This window comes from Crotalus tigris, unplaced genomic scaffold, assembly GCF_016545835.1.
Source record: "Crotalus tigris isolate CLP2741 ecotype Arizona unplaced genomic scaffold, ASM1654583v1 scf7180000019553.37968852642:3898890, whole genome shotgun sequence".
Lineage (NCBI taxonomy): Eukaryota > Metazoa > Chordata > Lepidosauria > Squamata > Viperidae > Crotalus > Crotalus tigris.
The window spans coordinates 2,293,096-2,320,892 of record NW_024097591.1 but is presented as its reverse complement, the minus strand read 5'-3'; the positions used below and the strand labels follow the sequence as shown (position 1 = coordinate 2,320,892).

At 48.7% G+C, this 27,797-nt stretch overlaps 2 protein-coding genes and 1 long non-coding RNA gene across 10 annotated transcripts in view; 2 read left to right on the top strand and 1 right to left on the bottom strand.

Moving 5' to 3' along the window:
• ATP8B2 (ATPase phospholipid transporting 8B2) overlaps positions 1-13,736 on the top strand; it is a 23,269-nt gene extending 9,533 nt beyond the window's left edge. For 3 of the 4 annotated variants that reach the window (XM_039363608.1, XM_039363609.1, XM_039363610.1), the window contains 22 exons: positions 374-446; positions 1,305-1,375; positions 1,671-1,750; positions 2,239-2,397; positions 2,729-2,817; positions 3,321-3,517; positions 4,322-4,530; positions 4,708-4,751; positions 4,957-5,122; positions 5,323-5,511; positions 6,030-6,145; positions 6,281-6,445; positions 6,882-6,993; positions 7,635-7,740; positions 7,914-8,058; positions 8,867-9,050; positions 9,247-9,470; positions 9,576-9,659; positions 10,009-10,239; positions 10,568-10,706; positions 11,022-11,152; positions 11,564-13,736. In XM_039363608.1, coding sequence (XP_039219542.1) covers positions 374-446; positions 1,305-1,375; positions 1,671-1,750; positions 2,239-2,397; positions 2,729-2,817; positions 3,321-3,517; positions 4,322-4,530; positions 4,708-4,751; positions 4,957-5,122; positions 5,323-5,511; positions 6,030-6,145; positions 6,281-6,445; positions 6,882-6,993; positions 7,635-7,740; positions 7,914-8,058; positions 8,867-9,050; positions 9,247-9,470; positions 9,576-9,659; positions 10,009-10,239; positions 10,568-10,706; positions 11,022-11,152; positions 11,564-11,839 — 3,190 coding nt within the window. In that variant the 3' untranslated portion in view covers positions 11,840-13,736. Of the gene's footprint in view, positions 1-373; positions 447-1,304; positions 1,376-1,670; positions 1,751-2,238; positions 2,398-2,728; positions 2,818-3,320; positions 3,518-4,321; positions 4,531-4,707; positions 4,752-4,956; positions 5,123-5,322; positions 5,512-6,029; positions 6,146-6,280; positions 6,446-6,881; positions 6,994-7,634; positions 7,741-7,913; positions 8,059-8,866; positions 9,051-9,246; positions 9,471-9,575; positions 9,660-10,008; positions 10,240-10,567; positions 10,707-11,021; positions 11,153-11,563 lie in introns of those variants that run through there. The other variant, XR_005559154.1, reaches the window with a different exon arrangement.
• Positions 904-20,121, bottom strand: LOC120317216. Of its 4 annotated transcripts, none has more exons than XR_005559155.1 (5): positions 18,890-20,121; positions 5,457-5,577; positions 5,010-5,157; positions 4,640-4,773; positions 904-1,023 (listed from the first exon to the last, which is right to left on the bottom strand). It is a non-coding gene; the product is annotated as an uncharacterized LOC120317216 (long non-coding RNA). The 4 variants fall into 4 exon arrangements; XR_005559156.1 differs by lacking the exon at positions 18,890-20,121 and adding an exon at positions 14,942-15,074; XR_005559158.1 differs by lacking the exon at positions 18,890-20,121 and adding an exon at positions 14,946-15,056.
• Positions 14,949-27,797, top strand: IL6R (interleukin 6 receptor). Of its 2 annotated transcripts, none has more exons than XM_039363614.1 (10): positions 14,949-15,152; positions 20,393-20,650; positions 20,800-20,920; positions 21,108-21,286; positions 21,896-22,056; positions 22,754-22,901; positions 23,293-23,336; positions 24,031-24,109; positions 24,527-24,629; positions 25,424-27,797. In XM_039363614.1, exons 1-10 carry the CDS (start codon positions 14,969-14,971, stop codon positions 25,647-25,649), a joined length of 1,503 nt encoding a protein of 500 aa, XP_039219548.1. In that variant the 5' UTR covers positions 14,949-14,968; the 3' UTR covers positions 25,650-27,797. The 2 variants fall into 2 exon arrangements, with proteins under 2 accessions (XP_039219548.1, XP_039219546.1); XM_039363612.1 differs by having other exon boundaries at positions 25,406-27,797.

Sequence of the window (27,797 nt, the reverse complement as noted above, 5' to 3'; positions counted from 1 at the left end):
AGCAACTGCGGCGAGAAAAGTCGTAAAATGGGCCCAAACTTCACGGCTGTTTCGCTTAGCGAAGGAAATGTTGGGACTCGGCTGCGGTCGTAAGCTGAGGACTCCCTGTTTTTTGCAAACGGGTGGAAAAGATTTCAAAAACTCTTCGCCCCCCCCCCAAAAGGCTAAATTTCCCATTCTCCGGCCCAAATCTCCTGCCTGCCATTCCTCATGGGTCATTGGCATTCAAAGGTAAACTGCGCTGAAGCATGGAGGCTTTGCAGAGATCTGAAATGCCAAAGCGACCACCAAGTTCATCGTTCACTTTACCCTCCTAAATGTTTTATTCCTTCTCGTATTTCCTGCCCTGTCTGGGTACCCTTCTCGCTGCCAGCCTCCAGCAAGAGCAATGGATGAACGTCCGGGTTGGTGATATCATAAAATTAGAAAACAACCAGTTTGTGGCGGTAAGTCCCTCTGTCCTGGACGGTGGACGGAGGTCTCTGAAGCAGCCAGAGGGGGGGGGGGGGAAATAAGGAGAGAGAGAGGGGCTGTGGTTGAAAGTTAAATTTCATTTAAATTTCACTGAAGTTCCTTTAAATTTCACTTAAATTCAATTACATTGCACTGAAATTCAAATGCACTTTGTTTAAGTGCATTTAAATTACATTTAAATTCTTATACATTTCATTTATGTTTAAGTTCATTTAAGATGCACTTGAATTCATTTCAATTCAAATGCATTTCATTTTAAGTTCATTTAAATTACATTTAAATTCTTACACATTTCATTTATATTTAAATTCATTTAGATTACATTTAAATTCTCAGAAATTTCATTTATATTTAAATTCATTGAAATTCAAATGCATTTCATTTAAGCTCATTTAAATTACATTTAAATTCTTACACATTTCATTTATATTTAAATTCATTTAAATTACATTTAAATTCAAATGCATTTCATTTACGTTCACTTAAATTCAGATGCTTCATTTAAGTTCGTTTAAATTTCATTTAAATTCAATTACATTGGATGGATGGCTGGATAGATGCATGGATGGAGAGAGAGAGAGAGAGAGAGAGAGAGCATTAATAATTATTATTATTATTTTACAATAATTTTAATTTTAAGAATTATCTTTAGTGAAAATAAACGGTTGGTGTTCTCCTGTCCGCTTAAAACTCATGTTTGAGCCCAGCATTCTGGCTATGTTTTGATCCAAGGTTGGGTTGAGGGTTTATTGTTCTGCTAGTGAATGACATAAATCATGATTTGTTGTTGTTTTTTTTAATTTTGACTTCTTCTCCCTGCCCAAATCCAGGCTGATCTGCTTCTGTTGTCCAGCAGTGAGCCTCACGGACTTTGCTACATCGAGACGGCCGAGCTGGACGGGTGAGTGTGCGCCAGTTGTGCCCGCTCTTTTAAAGCAGTATCTCTGAAACTTGGTGGCTTTAAGACCTGTGGACTTCAACTCCCAGAATCCCCCAGTTGCTGAAACTTGGTGATTTAGGTCTTGTGGACTTCAACTCCCAGAATCCCCCAGGTGCTGACTTCCACTTCCCCAATCACTGGGGAACTCTGGGAGTTGAAGTCCACAGGTCTTAAAGTTTCCAAGTTAGAGAAACAGTGCTTTAAAGAAGCTCCTCTTCTCTCCTCTTGGCCATGATTAAACTGCTTTTCTTCACAGGGAGACCAATATGAAAGTCCGACAGGCAACCCCAGTGACGTCCGAGCTCATTGACACCAACAATCTTGCACACTTTGACGGTAAAATTCATTATTATTATAATTAGTGGCTCTCCCAATCTAATCCCTTGTAGCTTTCTAAGATGGCATGTTATTTTGGTGGTTGAGCTCAACATTCAGGCGATGCAGCCCAGGCAGTCCTCACTTAATGTCTGCTCGCTCGGCGACTGTTCAGGCTTGTGACTATGCTAAACAAGTGCTATTTAATGACCAGTCCATAACATTCTGGTTATCCCAGTGATATGATGGCGATTGGTGGCTTTCCCTGTGGAGTAAATTCACTGGGGAAGCCTGCGGGAAGTCGATAGTCATGGTCACGCAAGGTCCTGACTTAACGACCCGTGGCTTAACATCAGCAGCAAGAACTGCTGTCACTAAAGGGTGCGGACACGTGACATGTTTTAAAACTGCTCCACTTAGCGATGGAGATCCCAGTCCCAATTACCATTGTTAAACAAGGATGATCTCTCACTGATCTTCTCCTTGGCAATTTTTTTTTTTAATTTCAGGAGAGGTGATTTGCGAACCCCCTAATAATAAACTCGACAAATTCAGTGGGACGCTGTACTGGAAAGAGAGCAAATATCCCCTGAGCAATCAAAATATGTTGCTGCGTGGCTGTGTCCTTCGTAATACAGAGTGGTGCTTCGGCCTGGTCATCTTCGCAGGTATGATGGAGCTGAAAAAAGGGACTTAATGACCGTTTTTCACCCTTTCGACCTTTGCAGCATCCCCACGATCACGTGATTGAAATTCGGACGCTTAGCGACTGACTCATATTTATGATGGGATCAGTTGTGGTCGTTAAGTTGAGGACTGCCTGTATTGGCAGTCTTCTTTCTTTGAAAACTTTTGAAAATTAATTGGACCGTCATTTCGTTACGAGATGGGCGTCAGATAAATTCAATAAATAACTAAATAAAAATAAATTCAGAATTGAGAGAGAGAGAGAAAAATGTCGTTTTTGCCAAAAGGATTCTTTGTTCTCTCCTTCGGCAGGGCCCGATACCAAATTAATGCAAAACAGCGGCCGCACGAAATTCAAGAGGACTAGCATCGACCGCTTGATGAACACTTTGGTGCTTTGGGTAGGTGAGCCCCGCCCGCTCCGCGCCCGTGGTTTCGAACCCAGTGCTCTTCGTTCTCTCTTTTTAGGACGCAGAGTCTGCCTTTTTCCTAGCCCTGGGGGGCATTGAGTAGATACCTGACACCGTTTTAGTTTTTCCAGTCGACAAACTGAGGCAGAGAATTTTCTGGGAACGTTCCACCAGGGGGCAGTCAAGCCCGTGGCCTGCTCTGCAGGGTGGTCATCCTGGAGAATGTAGGAGAGCGGATTTTTTACTGGAGTTCATTAATTTCCTGGGGGAAGTTAGCTCTGTTCTGGATTATTCAAAGCTGCCCGAGTGGATTTAAGTTCTAATCCAGAATCTTTTGGAAATTGACTGCTTGAAATGTGGAATTGACCACATATGGATAAAAGGGAAAGGAGATACAGAGGACCTCATGTAGGTGGGGACAAAGAGGGACGCCGTCCTGCTTCTCCCCTTCTCCTCTTCTGTCCAAACTGAGCTGTCGTCTTCCTCGTCGGCAGATTTTCGGGTTCCTGGTCTGCATGGGAGTGATCCTGGCCATCGGCAACTCCATTTGGGAATACGAGGTGGGCGTCTGCTTCCAGATTTATTTGCCGTGGGACAAAGTGGTGGACAGTGCCTTCCTGTCGGGGTTCCTGGCGTTCTGGTCTTACATCATCATCCTCAACACCGTGGTTCCCATCTCTCTCTACGTCAGGTGTGCCTCCTTTTTTTTTTCTCCTTGTGAGTGTTTTTCCTTTCCTTCTTTCCTTTCCTTTCCTTTCCTTTCCTTTCCTTTCCTTTCCCTTCTTCTCCTCACTTTCTGTTCTCCTCTCATTTTTCTCCTCTTTTCTTTTCTTCCCTCCCCTTTTTTTTTTAAAAAAAAACCTCTTTTTCTTTTGCCTTCCCCTGCATGACTTTCTTTCTCGCTCTGCAGCCCCCAGGTAAGAGGTCTCCTTCCCCTGTTTTTCCAAGCTCCGGGTGGGAACCAAATCTCCCTTTGATGTTGGTTTGTGGCATTTCCTGCCTCCCTCGCCCGACTCCCCACCCCCCTTCCTCTTCCCTTCCAAGGCCGTAGCAAAAATCAGAGCCCAGTGACCAGCCCGTTCCTCCCCCGGCTATTCTTTTATGGATTGCTCATTTCCTGCGGACCCCCTCAAGCAAACCCTTGCCCTGAAAAAAGAAATAAGAATGCTCCAGAAGCTCATCTTCTGGAAGAGAGCCTCCAGGGGTAGGAGCAGTCTGTCTTAGAAGCCAAGGGGCTGAGGCTGAGGGACAAACAGCTGTGGTCATAGGATCCTCCCAGAAAACCAATTTGATAGACATCTCTCTCTCTCCCTCTATCTTTCTCTCTCATCACCTTTTTCTCTCTGGCCCTCTATCTATCTATCTATCTATCTATCTATCTATCTATCTATCTATCTATCTATCTATCACCTATCAGGGACTTTGGGCATCCTATTGGTGGGCGAAGGCACATGGGCTTCGGGGCTCCCAACTGTCCCTGCTCTCTTTCTGGCAGTGTGGAGGTGATTCGCCTGGGCCACAGCTACTTCATCAACTGGGATAAGAAAATGTATTGCGCGAAACGATGCACACCGGCCGAGGCCCGGACCACGACGCTAAACGAGGAGCTGGGCCAGGTGGAGTACATCTTCTCGGACAAGACGGGCACCCTCACCCAGAACATCATGGTCTTCAGCAAGTGCTCCATCCACGGACGCAGCTACGGTCAGTCCTTCCACCCCTCCACCGCCGTCTCCGTTCCATATCTTTGGACCATAGGCTGGGTGGCCATAAGTTGGGTGGGTGAACTACGGTCATACATTTGAGGACTTACCTGTATTTGGAAGAACTGATGCTTTTCTTGCTCCTCTTCCCCACTCTGAGTCTGGGTCTTTTCCGCAGGAGACGCTCTGGATGATCTTGGATACAAGGCGGAGCTCGGAAAGGTAACAACGCCGGCAGTTGGATCTAGTGGTTAAGGCACCAGGCTAGAAACCAGCAGATTGGGAGTTCTAGTCCTGCCTTAGGCACGAAAGCCGACTGGGGGACTTTGGCCCAATCACCATTCTATTTACTGTTCATATTTTTTTTGCATACTCCAAGCTGGTTCTAACCTCCCCCCCCCCTATTTTTTTTTCTTTTTCCCCCAAGAAAACTGATCCGGTGGATTTTTCCTTCAACTCGCTGGCGGATCCCAATTTTACCTTCTGGGACACCGGGCTTTTGGAAACGGTCAAGCTGGGTGATCTTCACGTCCACGAGTTTTTCCGTCTCCTGTCGCTCTGCCACACCGTCATGTCTGAAGAGAAGTGCCCAGGTGGGGAAGGGAGATTGAAGCTGACGTTTGAAATGCTGAGAAACAAAAGAAGCCTGGGAAATGAGGGACTGTGTGCGGAATCTGTCTGGAAGCAATCATGTATTGTTTTTCCTTCCTTCCTTCCTTCCTTCCTTCCTTCCTTCCTTCCTTCCTTCCTTCCTTCCTCCCTCCCTCCCTCCCTCCCTCCCTCCCTCCAACAGGAGAATTGTACTACAAAGCCCAGTCTCCTGACGAGGGAGCCTTGGTGACTGCCGCCCGCAATTTTGGCTTTGTCTTCCGTGGACGCACTCCGAAGACGATCACGGTGCAGGAGCTGGGACGGCCCGTCACTTACCAACTTCTGGCTATTTTGGACTTCAATCACGTGCGCAAACGCATGTCAGTCATTGGTGAGGAAGGGGAGGCGACGGCCAGGGAGATCACGGAGCCTTCAAAAGCTGGCCTACTTTGCAGGGCTGTTGGGGGGGAAAATGGATGGTGGAGAACCTGGTATAGTTATTGTAAGTAAATACATGATAGATCTTCCTTTGTAAACACTATTTTTCCCTTCCCGTCTCTCCTTTCCTTCGTACTCTTCTTATACTCCTTTTCTTTCTGACTCTGCTTTCTTTATTTCTCTTCTTATACTCCTTTTTTCCCACCCTTCCCTTCCCTTCTTTTTTCTCCGTCTCCTTTTTACTTTTCTTCCCTCCCTCCTTCTCTTCCTCCTTTCTTCCCTTTCTTTATCCTTCCTTCCTTCCCTTTCCTTCCTTCCCTTTCTATTGCTTCCCACCTCCCTCTTTCCTTCCTTCTTTCCTTCCTTCCTTCCTTCCTCCCTCCCTCCCTCCCTCCCTCCCTTCTCTTCCTATACTCCTTTCTCTTCCTTCACTTTCTCCCTCCCTCCCTTCTTCCTACCCCCACCCCTCAGTGCGGAATCCGGAGGGGCAAATCCGCCTGTACTGCAAAGGGGCCGATATCATCCTTCTGGAACGACTTTATCCCGGCAACCAAGAATTATACAACGTCACCACTGATCATCTCAATGTAGGTGACCGACGTAGGGGTGTGGGTGTCTATGTGGGTGTCTGTGGGTGTTTGTGTGCGTGGTAATAAGGCTAAGACGGCCTGCTTGGGTGTGTGTGTGTGTGTGTGTCTCCTCATTTTTCTTCCTGATTTTAGGAATACGCGGGCGAGGGTCTCCGGACGCTGGTGCTGGCCTGTCGGGACCTGGAGGAGAAGTATTATGCTGGCTGGGCCGAGCGGCTGGAGGAAGCCTCACTAGCCGGGGAGGGGCGCGAAGAGAGGATCGCTCGGCTGTACGAGGAGGTGGAAAACGACCTGGTGGTGGGTGCCAAGACCCTTCCCCTTTCTTATTTCGGGGGAACGGCGTCCTCTTCCCCTTGAGCAGCTCTCCTCCCTCTCCAGCTCCCCCCCCCTTTTCTAAGACCGCTTGCAAAACAGTCAAACTAGTTCCCCAAAGGGTCTGGGGGGGGCAGGATAGCCGGAGCAACTTAGGTTAAGTCCTCGGCTTATGACGCAATGGAGCTGCTGCATTTCCACGACCGTCATTGATATGAGTCGGTGGCCAAGCGTCTGAATTTGGATCACGTGACCCACGTGGGGGACACTGCAACGGTCGTATGTGTGAAAAACGGTCATAAGTCAGTTTTTTCAGTGCTGTTGTAACCTTGAACGGCCGCTAAAAGAACTGTTGTAATTCGAGGCCTCTCTGTATCAAAATAAGAATATTCCCCCCCCCCCCGTTTTCTCTCTCCCACAGCTGCTGGGAGCGACGGCGATTGAAGATAAACTGCAGCAAGGAGTTCCAGAGACCCTCGCTTTGCTCAGCTTGGCCAACATTAAGATTTGGGTCCTGACGGGGGACAAACAAGGTGAATCTTGGCTTGTGCCAAAATGAGGTTTTAACGCTGTGTTTTTAAATTTTCTTCCTTCTTTCCTCCCTCGTCTTCCTCCCTCCTTTCTTTCTTTCTTTTTCTTTCTTTCTTTCTCTCTCTCCCTTCCTTCCTTCCTTCCTTCCTTTCTTGCTTTCTTCCTCTGTTGATTCTCTTTATGTATATGTGGTTTCTTTCCTCTCTTCAATGTTTCCCTCCGTATTTTATTTTTAATTTTTTTGTTTGTGTGCCTGTGTTGTATGTTTTCCTTCTCCAAGTTTTCTCTCTACGGTTCCTTTCTCCCTTCCGCTTTTCTTTCGTCTTCCTTTGCCTCCTGTTGCCTTTCTAGTTTTTGGGTCTCCTCTCTTCAAATCTGTATTTTGCAATTTCACTTTTCGTGGGCTTGTGCGGTCTCTCTTTTTTTTTTTTGATAGGGGGGGGGTTATATGATTTATTTATTTTGTCGCCTCCAAACCCTGGGCGCCACCCAGGACGCCAATACCCATTTAAAGAAGGGAAGGGGGAAATTTTTCCCTCCCTGGTTGCGCAGGCGAAGATGGGTCCTGTAGTCCCCGGGCTTCGAAGGAGGATTCGGTTGGATGGCTCCTGGCTCAGGACCCTCTCTGCCTCCCCTTCCTCAGAAACCGCGGTCAACATTGGCTATTCCTGCAAGATGCTGACCGACGAAATGACGGAGGTGTTTGTGATCTCTGGCCACACCGTCTTTGAGGTCCGGCAAGAACTGCGGTGAGTGGGCTTTTCCAAGACGCCCCCTCCCTCCCTTTCCCGGGATTTTGTGTCCGGTATTTTAAATACAGATAGTCCTCGGTTTAAGAAAATCCTGAAAAAAACAACAACCCGTGGATGCTGAATAACGGGGGTCTTCCTCCTTTCCTCCGGGCCCCCCCCTCCTGTGACAGGAAGGCCAGAGAGAAGTTGATGGAGGCCTCGCGGTCGATGGGCAATGGCTTCGCCTTTCAGGAGAAGCTCTCCGCCTCGAAGCTGACGTCTGTCTTGGAGGCTGTGGCCGGAGAATACGCCTTGGTCATCAACGGACACAGTCTGGTACGGAGGGAGGGAGGTGGCTGCTTTCAAAAGAACAGGCCGATCTGGGACTGGCGCCGGTAGAATTTCCAAAGGGAGGGGGGTGCTTTAGAGATCATCAGGACTGGCCCTCCGGTCTCTACGGCGACAGTCTCTGCTTTGACAAAAGCCCACCTACCTCGGATGAGGAAATCCCCCCCAAAGGATAAGAGTCGGTTTCCCTCTTGTTTTCCTTCGTTCTTCCTTCCTTCCTTTTCTCCATCTTTCTTCCCTCCCTCCCTTCCACAATTCTGTCTTTCTTTCGTCTACCCATCCATCCATCCATCTCTTTCTCAGCCTTCCTTCCGTCCTTCTTTCCTTCCTTTTCTCCATCTCTTCCCTCCCTCCCTTCCATCTTTCTTTTTTCCATCCATCCATCCATTTATCCATCTCTTTCTCAGCCTTCCTTCCTTCTTTCCTTCCTTCCTTTTCTCCATCTCTTCCTTCCCTCCCTCCCTCCCTTCCATATTTCTGCCTTTCTTCCTTCCATCCATCCATTTATCCATCTCTCCCTCCCTCCCTCCCTCCCTCCCTCCCTCCCTCCCTCCCTCCCTCCCTCCCTCCCTCCCTTCCTTCCTTCCTTCCTTCCTTCCTTCCTTCCTTCCTCCTCCTCTCCAATTTTCTGAGGTTTGGAACATTTCACAGGAATGAGAGTAGCCAGTCCAGACAACAGGAAGAAAAGCTCATTCTAAGGTAGACTGCTGCTGGCCACGGAGGTGCCATTAAAAAAAAAACATCCTTTCAGGCATGCATAAAAAACCCCAGATTTTTCCCCCTGCTCCCTTCCTAGGCCCATGCACTAGAGGCCGACATGGAACTGGAGTTCCTGGAGACGGCGTGCGCCTGCAAGGCGGTCATCTGCTGCCGGGTCACCCCCTTGCAGAAGGCCCAGGTGGTGGAGCTGGTCAAGAAATACAAGAAGGCCGTGACTTTAGCCATCGGGGACGGGGCCAACGACGTCAGCATGATCAAGAGTGAGTCTCTGGGCATTGTGTGAATCGGGAAGCCTGGATTCTCATGCAATTGTGGGCTGGGGAATTCTGGGAATTGTAGTCCTCAGGTCGAAATGAGGCATCCCAGAATTCTCAGCCTTGTCCACAAGGACTGGGGAACTCTGGGAATTGTAGTTTTCCGCATTGAAGTTTGCTTTTCCTCCCCGGTTGGTGGCAGCTGCCCACATCGGCGTGGGCATCAGTGGGCAGGAGGGCATCCAAGCCGTGCTGGCTTCCGACTACTCCTTCTCCCAGTTCAAGTTCCTCCAGCGCTTGCTCCTCGTTCACGGCCGCTGGTCGTACCTGCGAATGTGCAAATTCCTCTGTTACTTCTTCTACAAGAACTTTGCCTTCACCATGGTGCACTTCTGGTTTGGCTTCTTCTGCGGCTTCTCCGCCCAGGTAGGCAGCCGGGCAACGGCAGCGGCTGGCCGGGGGGTCCGGTGGATGTGGGCAGCCCAAACAGCCCAGCAGTAATCCGTCCTTTTTTTTTTTCCTCTCCCCAAGACCGTCTACGATCAGTACTTCATCACGCTGTACAACATTGTTTACACCTCTTTGCCCGTCCTCGCCATGGGAGTCTTCGATCAGGTCCGTCCGTGCCCCGAGCGAAGGGCAAGAAAATAGAGAGGAGGAATGCTGCCACTGTGTCTCTGTATGAGTCCCTGTTCGGAATGTGCCTCCAGATCGGGGACTCAGGCAGAGATACGCTTTGGAGGTTTAGTGCAAGGAAGGAAGGAAGGATAAGAGAGAAAGGAGAAGGGAGGGAGGGAGGGAGGGAAGAAAGATGGATTAGAGGGGAAGGGGAGAGGAAGGAATGGAGGGAGGGAGGAGGAAAAGGGACGAAGGTAGGGAGGAAGGAAGGAGAGAATGGGAGGGAGGAGGAAAAGAGGGAGGGAGGGAGGGAGGGACAGCCACTAATCGTCCCTCTCTCCCCCAGGATGTGCCCGAACACCGTAGCCTGGAGTACCCCAAACTCTACGAACCGGGGCAGCTGAACCTACTTTTCAACAAGCGCGAGTTTTTCATCTGCATCGCTCAGGGCATCTATGCCTCCATCTTCATGTTCTTCATCCCCTACGGGGTCTTCAGCGACAACGCCCAGCTGGCCGACTACCAGTCCTTTGCCGTCACCGTGGCTACCTCCCTCGTCATCGTGGTCAGCGTCCAGGTCCGTGGCGTCTTCCTCCCTTCTTCAGTCTCTGCCAGGGCACGGGAGAGAGATTCCCACCCATTTCCCCACAGATTCGGTCCCCCCTTCCCCAAATAAGTGTGCCTGAAACCTCGTTGATGTCTTCACCATGCCCGTGGGCAGACAAAAGCTCTTGGGGGAGGGGGCAAATGCCCCACCCAATTTGGGCCAGGGGGGCCGCTGGGCACACTTATGCGGCTTTCATTAAGGATCGGCGCCTGTGGCATTTGCCGAAGCTTCCTGGAATAAGCCCTCAGATCAACTCCGGAGATCTCCTGGTGGTCACCTTTCCTCCTTCCTTCAACAGATTGGCCTGGATACTGGCTTCTGGACGGCCATCAATCACTTTTTCATCTGGGGCAGCCTGGCTGTTTATTTCGCCATCCTCTTCGTCATGCACAGCAACGGCCTCTTCCAACTCTTCCCCAACCAGTTTCGTTTCGTCGGTGAGTCCAGTGGGGAGAGGGGAGGAAAGACCCCTGTCTGTCTTGGGGGGGGTCTCCTTGGGTCCTTAAAACCTCTTTTTGGCAGAAGAAATGCGCTTATTGGCAAAACTTGGGGTGTAATGCCAAGGGTGTGGGCATTGTGGGAGAATTTGGATACAGGGACTCTCTGTACCTGGCCTGGAGCAATGCATCCTGGGAAAATCCCAATATCTGGGCAGGGGCAATGCATTCTGGGAAACATCTCCCCTTCTCGGCTGCGTTCAGAATAACGCCCGTCGGCTCCTTTGCTCAAACCGTTTTTCTCCCTCCTGCCAGGCAATGCCCAGAACACGCTGGCCCGGCCTGCGGTCTGGCTCACCATCGCCCTGACCACCGTGGTCTGCATCGTGCCAGTGGTGGCCTTCCGATTCCTCAAGCTGGACCTCCGGCCAGAACTTGCAGACACGGTGGGTGTAGGCCGGCGCACGGCCGTTTCCCTCCTTTCCTTGCAGGAAGATCCTCTGGGTGGACGGAGGGTGCTGGCCAGTTTTAGCTTACGGTGGTCCCTTTTTTTTCAGTGCCGTTGTAACACTGAGCGGTCACTGAACGTGGTGGCTGTAAATCATGGGCTACCTGCAGTTTGAAAAGGGGCAGGGTTAGGGTTTTGATTAGGGTCAGCATTGAGGTTAAGGTTAGGGTTAGGGTTGTAGTTAAGTTTAAGATTGGGAATGGGGGGGCCTAGGGTTAAGGTTAGGGTTAAGGTTCAGGGCTAGGGTTAGGGATGCTGGCACGTTTAAGCAGAGGTGGGAAGCTTTTGACGAGGAGGTGATTAGCCTCTCGCTTTGACGTCTCTTCGCTTGGCTTTCTTTCCTCCCCAGGTGCGCTACACCCAGTTGGTTCGCAAGAAGCAAAAAACCCAGCACCGTTGCATGGGCCGGGTTGGCCGCGCCGGTTCCCGACGCTCCGGCTACGCCTTCTCCCACCAGGAAGGTTTTGGGGAGCTCATCACTTCCGGCAAGAACATGCGGCTCAGCTCGCTGGCCCTTTCCAGTTTCAGCGGACGCACCAGCACCAGCTGGATCGAGACGCTGCGGAAGAAGAAAAACAGCGGCGGCGGGGAGCCCAGCGTGCCTGACAAGGCGCTGAAAGTGTGAGACCATGAAGGGGAGCGTCATACATGACGGATAGACCGTGTTCCGCCGTGGGAAAGGGAGCCCGCCAAACGGGAGCAGATCAGTCTTCGTAGCCATCGCCGAGAACTCACAACCGTGGCTTGAAGTCTAAAGCTGTTGCTGTGTAACCAAATCACGTACCCCCCCATCCCAATTCAAGCTGCCGGTGTATTTGGGGTAGCTTACCCTTGCTGACTGGCGAACGTGGAACATTAAGTGTTCCTCTCCCCGGACAAGGAAGCGTTTACGCAATGTTTTTGAATCCAGGGATATCTCCTCGTTCGGGTAACGTGGCAACTTTTCTCCAAAGTACACGCAAATGTACAAATCGAGAGAGTTGGGGATGTAAGATGGGGGCTAGGAGTGGGGGAGATGTCGGACCCCTCCTACTACAGCCCTGTAGCCTTGTGCTTTGCGTTCGCCATTTTTTAACCCTGGGAGAGACAGAGAAAAGTAATCTCGCAAACGAATCTCGTTTACGAAAGAGCGAGGATTACAAAAGAGCAAGGATTTCCCCTCTCCTCGTTGGATGTCCAGCTGGCGTTAAAAGGGTACTGGGTCAAGAGTTGAGGGTTGCCAACTGCCCGGAGCAGCCACCAGTTCCGCCTAACCGCGAAAGCATTTGGCATCTGATATCTCAGGTTGAAGAAAAGACTCGTTCCGCGGCAATGTCCAAATCTCTCGGCATGTGGAAACGTGACTCTTTTCTTTTTTAAAGACAAGCGGACCGAGTGCTTTCAAACTCAGAAATGGGGTGCCCCACCCCAGATCTTCCAAGGAGAGTTCAGGATTGGCACCGTGTCTGCCCGGGTGTCCCTCGGAGGCGTGGGATCTTCCGTACGAGGGGAGAAAGTAAAGAGATTATATTTTTGTATCGTGTCGGAGTTTCTATTGCAAAGAGTTCCTTCCTCATCCTCCTGTGCCCTGTCCCCCGAGGGTCCCGCAAACCTGTCTCCCATGTCCCCGGAGGTAGAGAAAAAATGGGGACCCCCGAATTGGGGGACAGCAAACCAAGAGTAATATTGTGAAGAGTCCAGTTGCAAGGAGGCCTCCTTTCTTCCGCAGCCAACGTCGCAGCGATCCATACAGCTTCCACTTCCTTTCGAAAAAACAATTCACCTTCGTGGGATCCGTCTCGGTCTGCAGACACCCATAAAGATTTGCCCAGATATCCTGCTAGATCCTCAACAGCAGATTGATGGAGTAGATTCCCACAAGATCTCTTAAGCCATGCTATCCTGTTGGGGTAGAACTGGCCTTACCCTTAGAGACAAATCTACCCTGTTGCCTTGAAGTAAGACAACTTCTCTGTAGCCAAATATCATTGGACAAGTTTCCGGACAGCTGTGAAAAGAGAGGGAATAAATCGGGCACGTCCAACAGCCCGGTTCCAACAACATAAGATTTTTTTCATCTGCAGCAACATTTTTGATTGCCACGCCTTGAAAAGCGAGTAACCTGGTTAAAAAGCAGCAGGGCGTGTGACCGTCCCAGGAGATCGTCGGAAGAGGAGAAAGCTGGCCAGTTGGAGATCATTCAAACTCTTCCGTTGCTCCGCTCGCCAGTTTGCGTCGCCACCAAGATGGCGCCGAGCTGAGACGGGCGAATTTGAACTCGGTGCCCACGGGCGAGGACGGTGCCCGGTTCTCGACTTCGATACCAAAGAGGAAGCATTTTCTCCGCGTGAAAGAGAGGCCCAGGGCAAAATTCCCAGTTTGGCCACAGCCTCTTCCGTATTGGGCAGAAGAGGGAGCGAAACCGCCCTTGTGCCCTGCAGGGATTAAGAAACATTCAGTATAATTTATTTTACATTTCTATACTGGGCAGAATTGTATCGTTTTATGAATATAAAGAGAAATGGCATTTTCTTTAAAAAAAATGAAAGAATGTGATTTCTTTGTAGCGTCATACATTTATTGCAGATCTCCTAGGGAATCTTGGCTGGGCTACGGTGTACAGGTAGTCCTCGATTTACGATCGTGTGTTTAACGACGGTCCAAAGTTGCAGAAAAAGTGATTTATGACCTCTTTGTGCAGTTATGACTGTCACAACATCCCTGCTCACAATTTGCAGCCTTCCTAGCTGGCTTCCAGCAAGCAAAAGAGGAAACCAGGTTTGTTTCATTAGCATGTGATTCACTTAATAACCTGAGCAGGGGGCTGGACTAGATGACCTAGAAGGTCCCTTCCAGCTCTATTCTATTCTATTCTATTCTATTCTATTCTATTCTATTCTATTCTATTTTTCGTTTTTCTATTCTATTCTAGTTTAGTCTAAATTCCTTCTGCTTTTCTTAATTTTTAAAGAAGGAATTTGCTGAACAGAGAGGAGATAGATTTTAATACTATTTTGTTTTCATATTGCCACCATGAGGTCTAGTAACCAGAGGTACCCTTTATAGGATGCTATCAGAATAGAACTGGGGATGGGATGTTTGCAAAATTTCAGGGTCCATTCAGCAGCAACAGAGCTAACTGGTTGTATTTCACAACGAAGAAAACTCAGCTTGCCTAAGAACCTTGTAAATTTCTGTGGTCTTAGGTCGCAGCCTCCCCACATTCAGACGCTTGGCAACTGGCTCCTATTTACGACAGCCGCAAGCGATCCCGAAGTCACACGATCCCCTTTTGCGACCTTAAAAGCCAGCGGGGAAGACGTGTTCCCAACTGAACGGCCTTTGGCAGCAAGGAAGGTCGTAAAACGGGTCCCGAACCCAACCAACGTCTCGCCGAGTGATGGGAAACCTCGGGTTCCCTTGCGGTCGTAAGCCGAGGACTCGGCCGGAGACACTTCTGAGTAGTTTTTTGCAAAAACTGAAAAACAACTTACTTTGAAAAGAGAAAAAGCCGGGACAGGGGGGAAAAAAATCGGTGCCTAATATACATATACATATATATATATATATATATATATATATATATATATATATATATATATATATATATATATATTCTGCACAATGCTGGTGTATTTTTCCCCACCCACGCCCCCACCCTCTGCCCCACGCGTCCCTTCCAGCTCCACCCCATTGCTCAACCTCCCCACCTGCTTTCACAACTGAAAAAAAAGGGACATTTGCTCACTAACAGCCGTGGCTCCAAGTTCCTCAAATGTTTCTCTGCAGTCCAGGCGCCCAGCAAAGGCTGAAGGAGGACTCAGGAGGTGCTGGCAGGAGTCCCAAGGCCGCCGGGCATCGCCGTGGCATCATGTGGCTGGCTGGTGCCACCCTGATCGCCCACATACTGGCAGCCGTGGCTGGCTTCACGCCCTCCACCTTGCCCTGCGTGCAACCAGGTGAGACGGCTTTGGAATCTCATCTGCTGCTGGCGATGAAAGCCAAGAGTTCCAAAGCAACGAATACTCTTTGTGGGTTGGTGTGTGTGTGTGTGTGTGTGTGTGTGTGTGTTCTTAGGGGTGGAGGTGGGTCTGCTTTGGCCTCGGCTGCTAGCCTGGCATGACTTGAGGAGAAGGTGAGCACGGACAAGGGGAATTGTTTGTTGTGTGTGTGTGTTTGTGTGTGCGTCCCTTTGAGAAAGGGGGATGGGGTGGTGGGGTGGCCAGATGTGCAAGGGAAAAGAAGAAAAGAGGGAAGAAAGGAAAGTAAGGAAGTAAGGAAGGAGTCAGGGAGAGGGAGAGAAGGGAAGGAAAGAAAGAGTGTCAGGAAAAGGGGGAGGGAGGAAAGAAGAGCAAAAATGGGAGGAAGGAAGGAGAGAAGGAGAGGAGAAAAAGAAGGAAAGGGGGAGAGGAGAAAAAGGGAGGGGAGGGAAGAGGGAGAAGGGAGAGGAAAGTAAAAGAGGAAGGAAAGAAATAGAAAAAGAAAGAATAAAAAAGAGAAAAAGAAAGAGAAAAGAGAAGGAAAGACAGTATTTCTAAATGGCTGTCATCTCTAACCTGCCCCGCTTCGCAGGGCTGTTGTGAACAATCAAAACAGGATGAACTGTCTAACCAGCCTAAGTTTCTGGTCAAAAAGATGCCACCGGCATTCGGGCTACGAGAAATTTTTGGAAGAAGAAATCTAGACATAAAAAGTTGGGTGTGTGGGGGGGGGGAACCCCTTTCTCCCCCCCCCCCCTTTTTCTAGAACAAAACCTGCCTCTGATTCTGTGCAGAGAGAGAAAAAGAAATAGGAACTGAGGCAGGAACAAGTTTTAAGCGAAAAGCTGGTGAAGCAGAAAAAAAAAAGATGATTCAGAATTTCTGTTTTCTCTGTCTCTCTTTTTTTTTTTTTTTGCTGTAAATGTCGGTGCCGAGTTCAACCAGGGTGACCCTTTCTCTCCCCCCCTACTCCCCAGTTCTGCCTCTTCCTAAGGAGTGCAGAATTCGGGGTGCAAAAGGGGTCCTTGGAGAGCCCCCTAGACAATAAAACATTTGTGGTGCCCACAGAGAAAAAAATCTTAATTCAACAATCCAGCAGGCTGCGTGACATCTTGTCAACGCTATCCTTGATCCAGAATTTGTTAATCCAGAAACCTCTTGTGCTTGTAATAATAATAATAATAATAATAATAATAATGTTAGAAGGGACCTTAGAGGTCTTCTAGTCCAGCCCCCTGCTTAGGCAGGAAACCCTTACCCCATTTCAGACAAGTTCAATCTTAAAAACTTCCAGTGTTGGAGCATTCACAGCTTCTGGAGGCAGGTGGTTCCTCCCTGTTGGGGGTGTCTGGCTGACCCCCCTTTTTTCCCAACTGGGGGAGAATGGGGGGGGTCTTCCAGGAGAGAGGTTAGTTAGAGGAATGTTGGAGAATCAGGAAGCAGCAAAGAGGCATATTATCCTGAGAAAGGATCAGAAATTTTGCAAAGGAGGATTTGCAATTTGTGTTTTGGGAAGCGAGCCTAGGACTTTGAGAGGCTTTGCTATGTGTGTTTGTGTGTGTTTGTGTTTGTGTTGGGGAGATCATGCACGGGAGGAGGGAAGTTTAAAGACCCGACAGGGGAGCTGTGCAGGGTGAGCCTCCAGTATTCCTTCAAGTCTATCTTACCCCTGTGCCGCAATTGAAAAGTCCCCGGAACTGGAGTCTCATCTTACGCCCAAACATGGTTAACTCATAGTTTGAGGCCAAAGCAAAAACAATAACCTTGTTGTTCCCCGGAGGAAGCTTTACTTCCTCCCCAAATCAAAAAAAAATCACCCCAAAATCTCTTCCTCTGGACTTTCCAGACTTGAATCCACCGCTCAGAACAACAGGAAGGGGAAGCCCAGAGGCAGAAAGGGGGAAAAAAATTGCATTTAGAGATCTTTGTTGTACTTTTTCTACCTTCTGCTTTCCTTTGCTTTTTTTTTTCTTTTTCTTCCTGGTGAACATTAACAAGGATTTTGAAACGAGATTCTGGGAATATCTCTGGAGAGAATTATTGTTTTTTTTCTTCCACGCTGAGAATGGGACAGGCATTAGAGATTGTGCTGCTTTATTTGGGGAGAGCCAAGCGTCATTGTCCTCCTTCCTTTTCTCCTCCTCCTCCTCCTCTTTCTCCTTCTTCTTTTCCTCCTTCATCATCTCCTGTTCCCTCTTCTTCTTCTCCTCCTTCCTTCTTTCTTTTCTCCTTCCTTCCTTCCTTCCTTCCTTCCTCCTCCTCCTCCCTTCTCCTTTTTCTTCTCCATCTCCTTCTTTTTCTCCTTCATCTTCCCCTTCCCTTTCTCCTTCTCTTCATCCACCATCATTCCTCCTCCTTCTCCTCCTCTTACACATACCTCTTCCAAAATTCACTTCAGCCACCCACCCACCCCTGGGTTTCCCCAAGGCTTCAGCCCAGCTTCGGGCAGGCTCCCTTAAGAGAAGACCCCTGCCCTGGCCAGGGGGTTGGACTAGAAGACCTCCAAGGTCCCTTCCTAGGATTTCTTTCCCCCTCCCCAAAGGAGGAGGCTAGCAAGGGGGATTAGCAGCCACCCGTGAATTTCTCCTGATGGGCAGCCTGATTCTTCGCAGGGCTGCAGGGAGCCCCCCCTCCCCCTGGGGAGAAAGGCCAGCCTGGCCTCTTAGCTGTTAACCTTTAATCAAATGCCAGGTTTTGCAAAAAAAAAAAAAAAAAAAAAAACACACACACTCACATACACAAAAACCCTTATTTTCCTGCAGGATCCGCCGGCTGTTCCACCAATGACCTTTTTTTCTAAATTGATTACTACCCCAATGCCCGGAAACTAACACAATAAGCATTGGCTAATTGCTTTTTTCCTGAAATCTGATCTGTTTGATTTTGGATTGTCCCCGGCTGTGCAAAAAATAGACCACACCAAGTTTCAACACCCTGGAAAAAGGGACTTCTATGACCTTTTTTCACACTTAAGACCTTTGCAGCATCTCCTGGACTCCTATTTATGTTGATTGCAGCGTCCCCGGGGCAGGGGGCTCACGCGATCCCCTTGGGCGACCGTCTGCCGAGCCAAGTCAAAGGGGGATATAGCTAGTTTTGCTTAACAACGGTGTGGGAAACTTAACACCTGCAGGGATCCCCTTAGCATCTGTGGTGAGAAAGGCCGTAAAGCGGCGCCAAGCTCCACGCCCAGCCGTCCGGCTTAGCAACGGAAATGTCGAACTCCACAGCGGTCGTAAATGGAGGACTCCCTGCTTTATATCTTTGCAGGAAACCCTTTGCCAAAAGTGCCCGGCGTCAAAATTTTATTTTTCGACAAGCCTCAGGAAGCGGACTCTGTTTTGGCCATTCCGGCTGGCCAATTTGGGTGTGAATTTTCCAATTTTTTTTTAGGCGCCATTTATGCTTTTTTTTTTTTTTAGTTTGATTTAATGTCGCTTTTTAGTTACAGTTCAGTTTAGCGTTGCTTTTTAGGGCGAGACAGGCGGCGGGTGAATTTAGCAAATGAATCTATAAAACTGCACCAAATCATGCAGTCCTTTGACATCACAAAAATCAATCACGGCTTGAAGGCATCGTGGAGCAAGTGGCGGGGAGTTCCGCAGGCCACAGTCTCTCCTGTTGAAGCAAAGCGTTTGGTCTTGCCGCTCATTTAAAAAGAAAGAAAGAAAAAAAAGGAAAAGAAATAACCTCCCCATTAGCAAATGACCACTTACCGATGTTTGTTTCCTGGCGATTCTAAGAATTGTTTGCGCTGATGTCCACTTAACGTGACCGCGAGCGTCTCCCCACACCAGCTGCCCTCTCGAATCCGGCTCTTTCGCCCGTTGCTATGGAGCCACACTCCAAAAGAAAAAAAAAAAAACCCAGCAATTTGTCAATATTTGTTTCAAAGTAGAAACACCAGACCTTAACGAAGACGGAAGGTTATGAACAGGCCAACGTTAATTATAATTAACTATATTAAATCCTTCGCTGCCTTCTGGGCATGTAAAGCCGTGGTCGGAAAAAAAATGAGATCAGGGGACGCTTTTTGGCTTTGAGCCGACCAGTGGACAGGGCCCTTTTGAACCGACTCCATTCCGTGCTCACATTCATCGTCCATCCCTTTTCATTTTTTTTAATCTCCCGCCCCCTTCTTGGTGCCTGGGGTTTATTTTGTTTGGTTTGATTCTGCGATCGACAGAACTATTTTAAGCTGATGGGATGGTTTTTTTAAAATCTGTTTTTATATATATATATTTTTCTAATTTACCTTTGCTGTCCAGATTGGGTGGCTGATAAAATCCAGGTAGCTAAATAAGCTTTTAATTTCCCCTCTCCTTTATTTGCTGTGAATATTGCTCCAACCCAACCAAATGTGTTTGACCAACAGGGGAATAACAGTCCCGTCAATTAAAATTTAGTGTAGAGGAGGGAAGACGTGCAATAAAATATTTGTTTTGCATCCCAGTGAGGTCCAAAAATGCCATTTTTAAAAAATACTTTTGAAGAGAAGCAAAGGGAGGTTCAAAGGAAAGTGGCAGGCCCTCCCTTTTTGCCTTTTGGCCTAGCTCGCCCTGATAAAATTATTGATCGTACAGAGAAACTTTCTCCATTCAGCAAAAAGTTATTTATCTTCTGGTCCAGGATTCCCAAGGTCAGGCTTTGGAAAGTTCCCGTTTCATTTCTGCAGCCTGAGAACTGGCCTTTAAGCTGCTGGTGGAGGTTTTCACTGGTCCGCCAGGCTTTTACTATCTTATCAGTTATTAATGGATAATATTCTACTATCTATTATATGGACGGTCCATAATAATGTTGCATGTCATTTGTAACATCGTAGCTAGTATTATCTTCTCTTTCTCCTCCTTCGTGTGTCGTTCTTTTCTCCATTTTCTTATTTACATTGTTCTTCGCTTTTCTCCTCCTCCATCGTCTCCTTCTCTTCTCTTCCTTTCTTTTCTTCCATCTCTATTTCTATCTCCATCTGTCTCAATCTTCTCCTCCTCCTTTTCCACCTCTTCCACTCCTTCCTACCTCCTTCTGCTCTTCTTCCTCTCTCCCTCGCTTCCTCTTCCTCCTCCTTCATTCCTCCCTCCCTCCCTCCTTTCCTCCCTTCCTTCCTTTTACCTCTTCCTGCTCTTCCACTCCTTCCTCTTCCTCCCTCCCTCCCTTCCTTTTCTCCCCCCCCCCTTCCATTATCTCACTTTTCACTCTTTATATTCCATTTTATTCGGCAGCTCCACCCACTGGCACCATCGTTGCCCTGCCAGGCTCCAACGTCACCCTGCCCTGCCTGGAAGGAGAGCTGGGCAACCACACGCCGGTGTTTTGGAAGTTCGAAAAACGGCCCGTCTCTTCTTCTTCTTCGCCCCCTGCGGAGTGGGACACCTCAAGGACTAGCCTTTTCCTTCCCTCCGTCCATCGCAACCACTCGGGGTCCTACAGCTGCTCCCAGGACAGCCGGGTCCTCGGTGCCCACCGCTTGATCGTGGAAGGTGGGCTCTTGGTCCTTTTGCCTCAGCCTCCTGCCCTCTCACCGCCTTGGGCCTTGCCCCAGGGCTCCTGAGCAGGTGCAGAGTGCTTCCCACCCCTGCTGAGAGGGACCCTGATGGCTTCTCCCTCTTTTTTCTCTTTTTTCTTCCAGAGCCTCCCAAGGCCCCGGACTTCACCTGTTTCCGCCGGAGTTTAGTCAAGGATATTCTCTGCGAGTGGAGAACGTTTTTCCCGGTGTCTCCACACACCAAAGCCAGACTCTGGGTGCAAAGGTCTGTATTCGAGGTGGCGCTGCCGACTGGCACAGCACAGGTAGCCCTCGACTTAGCCAGGCTCCGTTTAGCGACCGTCCGAAGGCTTCTCTTTGAGCCAATCCATCGGTGTTTCTCTTTGATGTTGGTTGGACTTCAACTCCCAGCATCCCCGGCCAGCCACAGCTTTCCATGTCTCCCTGGACAGGTTCATAGGGGGAAACCACACGGAGCAGCAATGCCGCTATTACAGCCGGTCCGGGAAATTCCTCTGCCGCGTTCAAGGGCTGAACAACGAGGAGGATGGGCTGCTGCTGGTCTCCGTCTGTGTGGCCAATCTCGCAGGGACGGCACGGAGCCACAGATCCTTCCACGCTGATGTTTTGTGTGAGTGTGTTTGTCTCCTCCTGACATGTGTGCAATTAAAAGATTACCTCGGTCCTCGGAGCACTGCATCTATCCCTGTATCTATCTATTATATCTGTCATCTCCTTCCTTCCTTCCTTCCTTCCTTCCTTCCTTCCTTCCTTCCTTCCTTTCCTTCCCTTTTACTATCATCTATCTATCCACTATCATCTCATCTATCATCTATCAATGTATCATCTATCATCTGTCTATCATCTATATCTATCATCTATCTATCATGTCTGTCTGTCTGTCTATCATACCATATCTATCTATCTATCTATCCATCCATCCATCCATCCATCCATCCGTCTTCCCCATCTGTCTTTCATTTTCATCACTCTGTCTATAATTTATCCACCCATCCATCTACCTATCGTTCATCTTCCTCTATCTTCTATCTGTCAATCAAATCAAATCCATCCATCCATCAATCAATGCCTCTTCCTTTAAGAATCCTCTGGGAGGGGGACAGCACCCTGACGGGCCCGAGGCGAGCTCCATTCCTATCCAGCCCCCACCTGGGCAGGGCCAGACCTCCCTTGCTCTCCACGGCCCCTTCCAACGTCTTTCCCACCCCTCTTCTTGCAGTGAAGCCGGATCCCCCGGCCAACGTGCAGGTCCGCCCCCTGGAGAAAGAACCCCACAAGCTCCACGTCACCTGGAGGAACCCCAATTCCTGGGGATCCAAGTATTACCACCTCCAGTTCCAGCTGCGCTACTGGGTGGAAAACTCCAAAACCTTCTCTGAGGTGGGACTTCTTTCTTTTTTCCAGGCGGTGTGAAGAGGGGGGGGGAACATGGTTGTGCAAAGGAATCCATTTGATTTGAGGTGCAGGGGTGAACAGAACAGAATCACAGAGCTGGGGGGGACCTCGGAGGTCATCTAGTCCAACCCCCTGCTCAGGCAGGAGACCCTCTACCACTCTGTCCAGTCCTTTAAAAAACCTCCAGTGAGGAAGGAAGGAAGGAAGAATAGCAGAATAACAGAATAACAGATTTGGAAGGGATCTTGGAGGTCATCTAGCCCAACCCCCTGCTCAGGCAGGAAACCTTATACTATTCCAGACAAATGGCAGTCCAGTCTCTTCTTGAAAACCTCTCGTGTTGAAGCATCCATAACTTCTGGTAGCAAGGAGTTCCACTGGTTAATTGTCCTCACTGTCAGGAAGTTTCTCCTTAGTTCCAGCTTGCTTCTCTCCTTGATTAGTTTCCATCCGTTGCTTCTTCTCCTGCCTTCTGGTGTGTTGGAGAGCAGATTGACCCCCAACTCTCCTTTGGGGCAGCCCCTCAGATATTGGAACGCTGCTATCGTGTTCCCCCCCTCGTCCTTCTTTTCCTTAAATTAGACTCCCCCAATTCCTGCGACTGTTCTTCCTATGTTTTAGCCTCTGGTCCCCTTCCACCGACAAAGTTTTAACAAACAGATGGACGCTCGTCTTCTTCCAGGTCCATGTCAATCATGGGGTGACATCCTACACCATCGTGGATGCCCTGCAAAATTTACCCCACATCATTCAGGTCCGGGGACGGGAAGAATTTGACCATGGAAACTGGAGTGAGTGGAGCCGGGAAAACGTGGGCATCCCGTGGTCAGGTATGTGGCGGTGTGAGGCGTGGACTTCTTTCGCAGCGATGCAGATGTCCCGAAAGAGGCATGTGCAAATTAAGCAAATTGGGGGGGGGAGAAAAATAGCCTCTTTCTGTCTTTTCTCCCATCTGCAAAATGCCTCGTTGGTTTTTCGCAAAATCTGGAAGAGACAAAAAAAAAAAAGAGAGAGAATTTAAGTCCTTTTCATTTATCAGCACCTAAAAGCTGGGGGGAAAGAGATTAATGAAAAAGGAGCTGAGCCTTTGCACGAGGGATTTGCAACCACTCCAAAATGAAGGATGCTCTTGGGATCCTCTTGATCCCACTCAGCTTTTCCTGCAGGTTCTCCCATTTGCAACCGGCTCAAAGTTTCCTTTCTCACTCCTTAACTTTCCAGATTGTCAAGATTGCAAGCCAGAAACAACCCACCACCCTTCAGAGGTAAGTTGGTCCTATGTTGGTTTGTTTTTACAGAGGAAGAAAATGCCCAGAAAAGGGAAAGGAAGAAAGGAAGCAAGGAAGGAAGGAATGAAAAACTAGAAAGAGAAAGAAGGGAGGGAGGAAGGAAGGAAGGAAAGAAGGCAGGAAGGAGAAAAAAGAAAGAAAGAAATATCCAGAGGAAAAAAGGAAGACACCAAATTAGGAAGGAAGGAAAAAAATAGAAAGTGAAGGCAGGCAGGCAGGCAGGAAGGAAAAAAATAGAGAAGGCAGGAAGGAAGGAAGCAAGCAAGGAAAGAAGGAAGGAAGGAAAAATAGAAAGAGAAGGAAAGAATGATATGAGAAAGAGAATGCAGGAAAGCAGGAAGGAAAGAAAGATCCAGAGGGAAAAAAGGAAAACATCAAATCTGCTACCAACTTTCAATCTACCCCTATTATTATTTTTTCCTTCTGTCAGTGACAGAAAAAGAGGAAGCAGGATGGGCTGAGGGCCCAGGCCAGGGGCTGGGGCCGTCCCTCAAGAGAAAAACAGTTGATTCCTTCCTCGGCTTCTTCCGTTTTCAAACTCATTTGAATTTCTCCCCCCCCCCCCGTTTTTTTTCCTTTCCGAAAGGAAGTGGCGACAGAAATAGTAAGTTTGATTTCCCCTCAAGATCAGTGAGTATTCTAATACGATTCAACTTCTTCTCTCTTGCAGGTCCCGTTCGATCCAGATTTATTCAGCACCTTCAGACCTACAATCTCTGAAACCTCCAGCCACAGCGAGAAGCCGCTGGGTGAGTGGGGGGCTTTCGTGGGGTCCCCCACACTTTGCAAGCAAGCCCTGCCACAAAGAACACACAAGCATTTTTGGATAGGATAGAATAGAATATAGAATAGAATATAAATAAGAATAGAATAGAATAGAGAATAGAATAGAATAGAATAGAGAATGAAGAATAGAATAGAATAGAAATAAGAATAACAGAACAGAACAGAATAGAATATAGAATAGAATGGGACCCGAGAGGTCTTCTAGTCCAACCTCCTGCTCAGCAGATCTATTAGCAGAATCATCCCCATTTCCAGCTTTCCCACAATCCCCTGGAGCCAGACTAAGCCGCAGGGCATTATGAGAAATTATGGGAGGGGAGGGGCAGGCTCATCCACGGCCCTAACCAGCTGTGTCTTTTGGGGGGTGTTTTTGCTTCCAGTTGTAGAGGAGGAGGAGGCTGTCGGGGTGCCGCTGCACGTCTTTCTTATCATGGCAGTCAGCATCACGCTGGGCCTGGCCCTGGCGGTGGGGGTCCTCACCCGGTGAGAAGCCTTTTCTTCATTTGGGGGGGGGGTAGGAAGGGGGGAGTTTGAGGATGGGGAGATAGGAGGGTCCTTCTTCTGGGTCTGCGTTTCAAGAGGGGAAAACAAACCGTGGTTGGGAAGGGCAGACATGGAAGGGCAAACAAACCGGGTTAAAGTGGGGTGAGGGAAGGAAATATGCTTTCCTTTTGGGGGGGTCAGGAATTCACGGGGGGAGGGACAAGCTGATCTGAGCAGCTCCTTCCTTCCTTTCTTCCTTCTTTCCTTCCTTCCTTTTTTTTCGCCTTCCTTCCGTCCTCTTTTCCTCCCTCATGTCTTTCCTCTCTCTCTCCTGCCTTCTGTTCCTTCTTTCCTTCCTTCCTCCCTCTCCCACCTTTCTTTCCTTCTTCCTTTCCTGTTCTTCCTCCCTCCTTTCTTTCTTTCTTTCTTTTTTTCTTTCTATCTTTCTTCCTTCTTCTCTCCCCCCTCCTGCCTTCCTTTTCTTTTTTCTTCCTTTCTTCCTCTCTTCCTCCCTCCCTCCCTTTTTCCTTCTATTGTTCTTATCCTTCCCTCCCTCCCTCCTCTCGGCACTGTCCCTCCCTCTCCCTCCCTGTCCAAAGGCAGCTTCTTTCCTAAAGGGCTGTCCGGACCTTCCAGGGCTGCCAGTTGCTGACCTCCACTTTCCACAGACCTTCAAATCCTTTGGGCGTCTCCTGCCAGGCCTGCCTTCCTCTCCCCTCTCTGGATCTGGGCCAGGTACAGCCCCCCCACCACTCATGTCCCCTTCCTCCTAACAGGGGCGCTTGGCATTCCAGGTACCACAAGAAGTGGGGGATCCTGCCGTTTGGTGAGATGAAACCCAACCCCGTGCCCCCCTCCTACGCGCTGACCCCGATGTCTCCGGAGCCCCCCATGAGCGCCTCTCCTCTCCTCTCCCCTCCCACCTCACCTCTCAGTGAGAGCTCCATCGACAGCCCGCGGACCCCCGACCAGGGTCCCTACGACGTCTCCAACGCGGACTATTTCTTGCTGCCCAAGTGAAGGGCCCAACGGCGAGAAGACCCTGGGGAGCCACAATGCTCCGTGGTTGGCCTCAAGACAGGGGTGTCCCAGAACCCCCCCCCAAAATGCTTTTGGGGGCAGCCTTTGCGATCTTTTGCAAAGGATTTCTTCCCCAAGGCCTTAGGAGGGTCCAGATGTCCTCAAAAAGTCCCTTCTTTCTGGACCACGAATGGGCGTCTTTGACAGAGGTTGGATTGTCTCTCCAGCCATGTTCGGATGATGCCTCTCCTCTGCCTGCAAGTGATGGGAAAGGGCAAGCTGTGGATGATGGTTTCCGGGCCAAGGGATGTCTCCCACAATGCCTTGCAAACACAACCAAACAGCTAAGAAGATTTGGCTCCTTTGCTAGATATAATCCCTTTCAACCTGATCTCCAGATCCGGTCAGTTTCACTGCCTTTTCTCCACCTGGTTAGGTTTTTGGTTTTTTTCCTCCAGTTCCCTGTTTTCCAAACCGTGTCCATTTCCACTGTTTTTTCCCCCAAACTTCCCAATTTCTGCCTGACGACGCACAGACCCGAAATAACCTCTTTCCCTTGCTTTTAAAGTGTTTTCCCCTAAAAGCACTTTTTTTTTAATGCATTCATCCAATTGGACACGTTTCACTCATCCTACCTCGGTCTGGGAACTTTGTAGCTTTCTACTGGAGATTTCCAGTCCCCCCCCTTTTTTTGCCTTAAAATAGGCCTTTTTGGACCGGTTTGTGTTGGATACGGAGACAGGCCATTCAGCTCGTTCTTTAATCCAAAAGTCATTTTTTTATATCTTTTTCAGCAGGGGAAGAGAAAAAAAAAACAAAGATTTTTTGCAAAAGGTGAAAGTCTGGAAGAACAGATATCTACTGGCTTTCAAATTCAACACAAACACAGCTGGTTTTTTTGCTTACAGGTGTGAAGAAGCAGATGTTGGCACCTGCCAGTTGACTTTACTGGTCTTCTAACCACCCAAGGAGAAATTTTATTTTTTTCCCCTTTAACGGAAACTTTGGGGTTCAGACAGTACCATTTTTAGAGGTCCTGGCACAAATATTCGAGATTTGGGACGCAAATCCAGACTCTCGGTTTGAGGTTTCCAGTTGCCACCCTTGATGCTCTTTTTCACCGAGTTATGGATTTTTGTGCACAGCAAAGAAACATAGAGGTGCATGGATTTGGGGAGGGCTGAACGGCCCCCACCTCTTTATTGCAAAAAAAGACTTGGGGGGGGATGGACCCCCCTTCAAATAGCTTTGGATCATAAGGCCGAGTTCTCGTGTTGCAACTCTTGTTATTTTTAATTTTATGGGGAGTTGGTTGGGTTTTTTTTGCTGCTGCTGCTCCTGTTGGTTCTGCAAAACAGCTATTGGGTGTGCTTGTGTGTGTGTGTGTGTGTATCTTTCCTTTGTTTTTTTCCCCCAAAGGTCAGAGCGTGGGCATTCGGCAGTTGTTTATTCTGCTTTTTTTTTTTGGAGTGCCAGTTGTAAATTTGGACTTTGTGAATCCGAGGGGAGGACGTCTGCCTCCAACATGAAAAGAGTCCTCGGCTTACGGCGACAAGTGAGCTCAAAGATTCTGTCGCTAAGTGAGACATTGGTTGAGGTTTGCCCCGTTTTACAACTTCCTTGCCACCGTTGTTCAGGGAATCCCGGCAGCTATAAAGTTAGTAACGTTGTTAAGTGACTTTGCTTGTCGGAAGATCGCAAAAGGAGATCGCGTGATCCCCCCCCAGGAGGATGCTACGACCGTCACAAATACGAGTCAGCTGCACAGCACCTGAATGTTGATCACGTGACCCACGGAGAAGACTGCAACGGGTCGTAAGTGTGAAAAACGGTCACACGTCCCTTTTCCAGTGATGTCGTAAATTTGAACGGTCACTACACAAACGGTTGTAAGTTGGGGACCACTGATACAGTGGATGGAGGAGAAGATCCAGGAATTGAGGAAGTACAATCGGATCAGTTATTCCTTTGTGGGAAAGAGAGGAAAAGCTGTCGCCGGTCAGAGATGCAAAACTTGACAAGAGGCCTCCGTTGTTGTTGTTGTTGTTATTGCAAAGTCACTCTAAAAACTGTGTTAAGTTTGGAGTTTGAGTTAAAAAACTTTCAGCTGCATTTTTCCCTCTAAGTGAATAAATGCATCAGGTGCTA

Bases quoted from the DNA above. Each gene is read 5' to 3' on its own strand.
- IL6R (XM_039363612.1), top strand. From the start codon at position 14,969: ATGTTTCTCTGCAGTCCAGGCGCCCAGCAAAGGCTGAAGGAGGACTCA. The intron at 15,153-20,392 runs GTGAGACGGCTT...TTTATTCGGCAG, and splicing joins CTTGCCCTGCGTGCAACCAG to CTCCACCCACTGGCACCATC. The intron at 22,902-23,292 runs GTATGTGGCGGT...TTAACTTTCCAG, and splicing joins CGTGGGCATCCCGTGGTCAG to ATTGTCAAGATTGCAAGCCA.